Consider the following 9210-nt stretch of genomic DNA (forward strand, 5'->3'; position numbering starts at 1 on the left):
GGCTCACTAATCCAAATTTTTACTGTTTTAGTTTTCCAACATTGCCTAACAACCAACATAATAAGATCTCACACTGATACAAAACGAACCATAAGATACAACGATGTCACATTATTTAAAAAGGAATGCACTCTATTATAGTCCTAGCTCTGCCACTTACTCACCTGATCTCAAGCAGACCACTGAATTAAGTCTGAGGGCCCTTCCAACGCTATAAAACGTGACTTTCCCAAATTTACCAACAAGCCAGTTTTACTGGATTATAATCACTTATAAATAAAATCTGGTGAATGATATTCATTATTATTGAACAGTATTCATTGAGCACCTAACATGTGCCAAACTCTCCGTCATGGAGCTTATATTACTAGTAATAAACATTTAATATCTAAGCGCCCTTTAGAAAGATCTTTCCAGTCATATCCAGCCATAGCACACCTCAACCAAATCATTTATTAATTCTTTCCACTCTATCAAAGATATAAGTATTTTAACATATTGCTATCCTGTCAAGCTAAAATACTGAAGCTATGATTAACATGACCTTAATGTAAGAAATGCAACATTGTGGCAAGAGTGATACTTACTTTTTTTACGATAGCCAGAACATCTTTATCTTTTTCTTGACATAGGAGTTTTCTCACACACATTTCTAACTGCTGAAGTAGATGCTTATCTGTAGGAATCTTCAGGGTAGATTTCACTTTGGGCAACAGGTAGCAAAGTTTCATTCTATAATAAATTACATAGTATTTACTTTTGAATAAATTTAATAACTAAGAATAATAGTAACATGAAACTGAAAGAAAAAAACAAGTTTTAGATAGCCTGAGAGTTCATTTATTCATGTGTTAAATAACAAGTATTTATGGAGTATCTATTACGTATCACGCATTCACTATTCTGGGTGCTGAGATATAACAGTGAATAAAACCAACAAAATGCTCTCTTACATTCTAGTATGATGGTAGGCAAGAGAGGAGAAACAAGTAAAATGTCTGTCGGACAGTGGTAAGTACAATGGAGAAAAATAAAGTATGGAAAAAGACGAGGGAGTATCAGAAGAGGGGGATTAATCAGTTTTGTTTTTTTTCTTTTTTTTTTGAGACAGAGTCTCACTCTGTTGCCCGGGCTAGAGTGCCGTGGCGTCAGCCTAGCTCACAGCAACCTCAAACTCCTGGGCCCAAGCGATCCTACTGCCTCAGCCTCCCGAGTAGCTGGGACTACAGGCATGCGCCACCATGCCCGGCTAATTTTTTCTATATATTTTTAGTTGTCTGATTAATTTCTTTCTATTTTTAGTAGAGACGGGGTCTCGCTCTTGCTCAGGCTGGTTTCGAACTCCTGAGCTCAAACAATCCGCCCGCCTCGGCCTCCCAGAGTGCTAGGATTACAGGCGTGAGCCACCGCGCCCGGCCGGGATTAATCAGTTTTAATGCCAGTGGTCAGAGGTGTCAGTGAAGGTTTCACTGAACAGATAACATTTAAGCAAAAACCTAAAGAAAATTAGGGAATGAGCCAGGTGAGTACCTAGAAAAGAGCTGTAGGGCAGGTAGGGGGAGCCTGCCTCCCACGTTGCCTCAAATTAGCAAACTGGCCATTGTGGCTATAGAACAACAGAGTAAAGGTAAGATTAGCAGGAGACCTCAGAGTGGGAACGAGAGGCCTTGCAGGCCACAGTAAGGAGACTGGCTTTTCTTCTGAGTGCAATGAGAAGCCACTGGAGGGTTTTGAGCAGAGAGGTGTAGTGATCTCACTGAAAACTTTATAAATAACATCTGGCTACTGTGTTGGCTGTAGGTGGTCAATGACAGAAGAAGAGAAACAATAGGGGAGGTCCTTGCAATAATTCAGGCAAGAGATGATGGGGTGGATTGAACCACAGTGACGGCAGTAATGGTGGAGAGAAGTGGTTGGATTCTGAATATATTGTACAAACAGCAGGATGTGCTGAGGGATTAGAGCTGAAGAGACAGAGAGAAAGGACTTATTTAAGGTTTTGACCTAAGTAAGTAGGAAGATGAAATGATTATTTATTGAGATGGAGAAGACTACAGAAGGATCAAAAGCAGATAAGAAAGACCAGGATTTAGTTTTGGACAGATTAAGTCTGAGATGCCTATTAGATATTCAATGGAAGTGCTAAGTAGGCGGCTGGCTCAATGAGTCCGTTGTCCAGGGTAGATGTCTATACTAGCAACACAATGAGGAATCTTCAGCATGTAGATGATATTTAAGCCATGAGATTGGAGGGATCACCAAGGTAATAAGTGCAGTTAGGGAAGAAAAGAGATGAAATAATACAGTCCAGGTCCAGGTACTATCACAGTCTAAATTGGGTTGAAAAGAGCAAGGAGGCTGAATAATGCCAGAGAGGTAAGAGGAAACCCAGCAATCTTAAGAAAACCTTTCCAGGAGGAGGTAGTTCAGAGGAAACGTTCGGCTTTGCTAAACTAAAACTCTACTTCTTTGCCAGGGCTGGTTTTAGAGAAGGATGCTAGGTGATCCTCTGTTTTATAGCTGCTATATTCATTCATTCATCTGAGTGCTCTCCACATTATTATTTTTTGTTTCTATTGCAAACCTTGAGACAACTAAATCCCATTCCTAAATTGTCCAGGACGTTTTCTCAGCTGAACCTTCAGTTGATGATTCTTCATTTCCAGCAAAATTTGCATTTCTATTCAAGTAAAAAAAAAGGGTAAAAAAGCTCCTCCTCTAGAATTTTCAGCACTATAAGTAGCAATAATAGCCTCAATCTCACTCAGAGCTCATCATGGATATTGCTAAGCCTGGTGATGCTTTCTGTAATTAAGGGGTCCCAATTCTCCCAAAGAGAAATTATTTCATTTCTGACAGCTGTGGAGAAGGCTTCTCTGAATACCAATAGTCTTTTTCCAGCCTTTGATATCATCTAAACTCAGTGAATTTAAATTTTTTTTTTTTTTTTTGAGACAGAGTCTCACTCTGTTGCCCGGGCTAGAGTGCCGTGGCGGCGTCAGCCTAGCTCACAGCAACCTCAAACTCCTGGGCTCAAGCAATCCTACTGCCTCAGCCTCCCGAGTAGCTGGGACTACAGGCATGTGCCACCATGCCCAGCTAATTTTTTCTATATATTTTTAGCTGTCCAATTAATTTCTTAATATTTTTGGTAGAGACGGGGTCTCGCTCTTGCTCAGGCTGGTCTCGAACTCCTGAGCTCAAACAATCCACCCGCCTCTGCCTCCCAGAGTGCTAGGATTACAGGCGTGAGCCACCGCGCCCGGCCTTAAATTTTAAACAATCACTTAAGGGCAAACAAAAACACTTAAAGTCTATAGACACCTCATTCTTTATAACCCAAGTCATGTCTAGAAAATATATAGTCAGCAAAAGTTACACAAGCCATAATAGTGATTAATTCTCTATTAGACTCCTGGACCCATGAGATTATAAAATTCTTGAGATTAGGGGCAACTTCTTTCTGGTAAGCTAAATTGCTTATGTACAATATCTCAGGTATTTATACCTCAGAACACCTTATGACTTAGGTACGAAAGAAATCAATACACAGACAGATTTTGTAACTTGCTCAAAGATACATATCTAGCATAGAGCTGGAATTTCAGCTCAAGCAGTGTGGCTCCAGAAACCGTCCTTCTAATCTACATGATCCTACTACCCTTGACTGTGATGGTTTCCATACTGTCTACACAGCTCTATAGCATTGTGTAAAGGCTTTTATACCCCCAAACCAGTTAGCATACAGTGCTGTCAGACCCATTTCTTTGGCTGGCAGCTTCCCAAGCAAAAGAGTGAGAACGAAGACATATTGCTATACAATGATGTATTACCCAAAAAAATCTCCAAAATTTATGGAGTAATATTTAATTAATCTTCTTTTAGTTTTTGAATTGGCAGATTGCTTTCTCTTAGAGTCAGTGGAATACTACTAGTCACATTGACCAGAGTAGAGATGATTTCATTTCCTTCCAAATTATTTTTGTCAACTGCTTGATAAGTGACAATTTATCACATTGGAAGTTGCTTTTCTAGAATCATAACTTCAATTTACAAAATGTTAACAATATAACTGGATTCATTAGTTGGTCAGGAAGAGCTAAAATCTAGAGAATTACCAAGAGGTTCTTATCAATTTACTTTAAATGTCAGGGATATGCCACCTCTCATTTATTAATATAAAGCACAAGTAAGATGCATAAAAAACTAAAGCCAAAACAGTTGTGCTTTCTGTATTTTCTCACATTAAAAATAACAAAACAAAAACCAACCCCTAGATTGTTCCATTAACTAATGCTCATGAAATTCTTATGTTGAACTTTTCGATATCTTTTGACAATTTTTCTTGATAGGTATCTCAACAGCAAGACTATTAACCTAGGCTACCTTATTGCCTCGCCAAGTCTTCCTATTAAAAAATATTATCATGTTTTACATAATGCCTATAAAATTCATGTCAGTTGTTTATAAAAGATGCACATATGCACCTGGTACCCACACCTGACACAGGTTTAAAACTCCTTTAATCCCATTATCAAATGTACAAATAGCTCTTAAGGAATAATATGCACGTACTTAATGCCACTGAACTATACATTTACAAATGGTTACAACGGTAAATTTTATGTTATGTATATTTTATCACAGTATATAAAAAAAGAAATAATATGCCCATTTTGGGAGAAAAAAGAACAAAATATATTTATTCTTTTTTTCAATTTCCAAGCAAGCCATTTTCAGGCCTGTTCCATCCAACTTAACAGTTAACCAAATCCAATTAACATTTATTGGATTTCAAAAATGTAAGGCAGTTGAACACAGAAGACAGGACAAAGACCTCAAACCAGCCCTATTTCTCAGAATAAATGGGCCCCTAAAAATGGACAGATGCTCACCAAGCCAACTCTGAAGTGACAAGGCTGCTGACTATTTTCTCTTGACTTTTAATGATAGACAACTTAATAATGCCTATTCAACCTCTCCTGGTGCCAATATGTGTATCCAAATGGCTGAAGCAGCTTGTTACTCTGACTGCTCTCAATCCAATAAAACAAAAGATCTAAGACAGTGTTGAAAGATTATGCTTCCAAGTCCTATGGATGCTCATCAATTATTAATACCAAGAATTTCAAAGCAAGTGTAAATTCTTCACTCAATTTTTTAATTGACTAAGAAAATGATTTTGCATATATTCACTATATTAGATATATAAGAAATACAATGTTTTCAAATATTTTCTTTGACTGATAACATACCTCACATTTGCTACTGGATCATGTGTCAGTTCAATAGCAGGTAGAAAGAAATATTTACAGAAAAATGACTTGGAAAAGATCTCTATAATAAATTCACAGGTATCCAAAAATCTAAGTCTATTCCAATAACTTTTTCCTTGGCCCAGTTCTAGAAACAACAACAAAAATTATCAAAAGTTAATTTTTCCTATATGAAATTACATGTGACAAAATTAAACACATAAAATCCATAACAAGTTTCTTTATACCCACAATTTGGTTAGCAAATACAAAAGATAAGAGGAAAAGAAATCATATATTCCCCAGATTTGTAGATTCCCAAATTATTGATACCTCAAAAACCAGCAAAAAGTTTTATTAAACATTGCATTCAATTCCATAAGCATTTATTAACCCTTCAATGACTAGATCTACTATTTTTTATCACCCACCATGTGGTAAGTACTTTACACATATTATCTTGTTTAACCCTGAAAAGCAATCCAATATGATATGCATACTTACTCCTCCTAAAAGAAAAGGCTACTGAGATTCAGAGTGGTTAAAGTGGTGGTTAAAGTCACATAGCTGGCAGGTGCAGAGCTAGAATTTAAATGCAAGTCTAACTTCAAAATCTTTTAATAATCAAATTAACTGTTTTTTCCCTCTTGTTTCCTTAAAAATGCTTTGAAGTGGACAGAGTCATATGTAAACAGTACTACTGACAATAACTCAGGTCAATATTTAAAGGTTAATTTTCTTTTTATATAAACGTTCAGAAACAAAACTCAATATTTAAAGCCAAATAGAATCTTATTTCAAAATAAAACGTTCTAAATGTAAGCCCCTGCCACTGAAAAATGAAAATTGCATTAAGATAGACTACAAAAAGAAAAATTAAAGTATACTGACCATAATTTTTCTTAAATGGAATTTTATGAAAGTACTCTAATTTTTTGAAAAGTGGTGATTCATACTTAAAATGGTAAACTCCAATAACCAGAAAATCCCATTACTGCCTATGCTGGATAATAGAGTTTAATAAAAACATTAAGACATTATAGTCAAAGCAAGTATACAATAATTGACAAATTCACTAGGTATATACAGGTATGTGCAATTTTTAGAATTAACACTTTAAGTTTTTGCTTTGATTTTTGCTCTTGACAAATTAAAATCAATTTGCATTTGTAAATTAACTTAGTTTCTTAAGCTATTATAAACTACCAAGGCTCACCAGATTCACATTCATATGTATTATCAATTCTAGTAAAGGAAAAAATCCCGCATTCTGTTAATTATGTTGATGTTAAAAACAGGAACATAAAGCAAAAGATAAGATTCATGGAAATTTTATTTATATTTTAGTTCCAAATGCTATTTCATCAAGGTAGAAACTGGGCTTTCAATGTAAATGTACATTCACCTCACGTTTAATTTCTCAAGTGTAGCAATTCATAGAAGAATGCTCAAAGTAATCATTAATTTCATTCATCACACATCTAATCCTGCCATAAAGATTTCTAAATAACAAAAATTAGCCAACAAAACTGAAATAAAAGCACACAATAGATACTTACCAACATCAGCCTAATTATTCACGACAAAAAGATACATAAACCAGATCTAATAATAATTAAGGCCAACTAGTTTACCTTCTTTTTCTCAAAATGAGAGACAATGATTACTTACGTTCGATTAATTTTTGAATGACCTCATGTCTCTGTTCTTGTTTACGATTGTAACGTAGAAAAATGCATAGAGTTCGTGAAGCTGCCTTTTGGACAGGTAAGACATTCTTAAAGCAAAAAATAAGACAGACAATTAACTAGACTAATATTATTATATATTCTACATAATTTGGCCCCACCAAACCGATTTTAAGCTACTGGCTGAAAATAAGAGGAGTGGTTTACTTCCTCTCAAATCACTGAACTTATATCCTTCTGGAAGTGTCTTCATAATTTAATGTTAATATCACTCAGGCAAATCAACTAATTTATCACATTACAAAGTTAATTTAATTTGGCACAGAATTGTACAAATCATCCAGATTTGATTCACATCATCTTAACTGATATTCTCCTCAAATACACCTCCACCATTCATTCTTTTAAGTCATTCCCTGGACTTTGTCACACATTCATTCAACAAACATTTGCTAGAGCATACCATGTGTCAGGTACATTACCAAAAATGTGCCACTTCTAAAATATAAATTCAGAGATCCATGACAGGATATACTCTTTGATATTTCTGGCTTAATTCTAGTTCTTCAACCTCAGTGTCACTCATTGAGATCTCTGGTCCGTGGTACAGATAAAGCTTAAAATCCAAAGGACACCATGTCCATCACTCTTACCAATATTCCAAACCCTTTTACCCTTCGAGTTTCTTTCACACCACTGAGCAGAACCCTAATTCTAAATGAATGCAACCATTTATCTTTACTAGGTTTGGGTTCAAACCTAGCAGAAATGTAGCAGAAAGAAACCTCTCTACTAGGCATATTATGTCCATTATAAATTCATGTTCACCATCTTGACTTACACACAAATATTATAATATTCAATTACTAAAGATTCAGACCATTATGGCAGGGAGCCTTAAAATTCAAGTAGAATAAAACTTTATATTGCTGAGACAGTATTGCCTGCTATCTCCTCTCATATTTTATTACAAGCTATTTCCGTTCTATTGTGTATAATTAGTGTAATGTTTTTAATCTATTGAATATAAAAAGAGGATATCTTCTATGATTTAGAACATAAAATTTAAGACATATACATAAACAGAAACATGACTGGACTTAAGAAAAATGAAATTTGGATAAATGGTGAACTAAAAAGCATGTTACTCTTTTACTTCATTTTGCATAGACTAATAGAATTTTTCAAATGCCAGTCATATGAAAATACATATATTTTGTACCTCATATATAATACATATTATACTTTATAGTATAAGGTAAGTATTCTCTGGGGCCAGAAATCAAAGATAAATGTAATCAGGTCAAAAGCACACAAAAGCCAGTTTGAAGAAGTTGAAACAATTTGAGCACATAGAATAATGACTGCAATTAATTACAATATCATTTGATATTTTAAAATGAGTCTAAAAGACAGACACACACATACCATCAAAAACAAAATTCATCTGCCATCATTAAAAATGGCTACCACAACAACTCCCAGCTCTGGAAATGGATAATTAGAGGGAAAGAATTAAGAATTCATTCTGTCTTTTACCTTAATTAGGAAATGTAGCTCAGAGTAATTAAATAACCCATGTGGATGAAGGAAAGTACTTCTTTACAGAATACCATCATCAAAAAATGGATAAGCAATGAAGGAATTTTTAAAAATCATTCTTTTGCAAGTGCTAATGAAATAATTGACTCAAGCAAAGATCATCAACAGATGCTAAAACTAATGGGCTGATGGGAAACTGAATATCCAGAGGACTGAAGTATCAGCTGCAGATTACAATGCAGATCACGCGGGAGAAAGCGTAGTTTTGCAGTGGACAAATAGGACTGTCACCGCCTGCATAACCACTCCTAGCTCACTTATGGTAGGACAACTGTCCACACATGATGTAATATAAAATACACAGAGCACTTATGAAGTATTCTTGCCAAAAACATTTAACCAATTCTCAGCAAGCCCTCAAACTTAACTTTTAGTTTACAAGAAACATGGAAAACAGATAAACAAGTTCACACCATGAAGCAATCCATCAAATAAAAGAGTTGGAATATTCTACTGGAAAACTACCTAATCTCTTCCACAATTCAATGACATGAAAAAGTGGGGGCGGGGGGTAGGACAGGGAAATGTTCTAGATTAAAAGACAATGAAGAGATGCAACAGCTAAAGGCAAGGTATAGACCTTAATTGGATCCTATATGGAATAAAACAACTATAACATATATTTGGGGGAAATTGGTAAAATTTATATATGGACTAGATATTAA

The 9210-nt window shown here is 35.1% G+C and overlaps 1 protein-coding gene across 1 annotated transcript in view; it reads right to left on the minus strand.

Moving 5' to 3' along the window:
* Positions 1–9210, minus strand: part of PPP4R4 (protein phosphatase 4, regulatory subunit 4) — a 133079-nt gene that overhangs the window by 23466 nt on the left and 100403 nt on the right. The window contains exons 14-16 of the mRNA XM_012655192.1: positions 6927–7032; positions 5256–5403; positions 588–732 (exon numbers count right to left, since the gene is read on the minus strand). Coding sequence (XP_012510646.1) covers positions 588–732; positions 5256–5403; positions 6927–7032 — 399 coding nt within the window. The remainder of the gene's footprint in view (positions 1–587; positions 733–5255; positions 5404–6926; positions 7033–9210) is intronic.

The sequence above is a fragment of the Propithecus coquereli genome, unplaced genomic scaffold (genome assembly GCF_000956105.1).
Source record: "Propithecus coquereli isolate 6110/MARCELLA unplaced genomic scaffold, Pcoq_1.0 Scaffold468, whole genome shotgun sequence".
In the NCBI taxonomy this organism is placed as follows: Eukaryota; Metazoa; Chordata; class Mammalia; order Primates; family Indriidae; genus Propithecus; species Propithecus coquereli.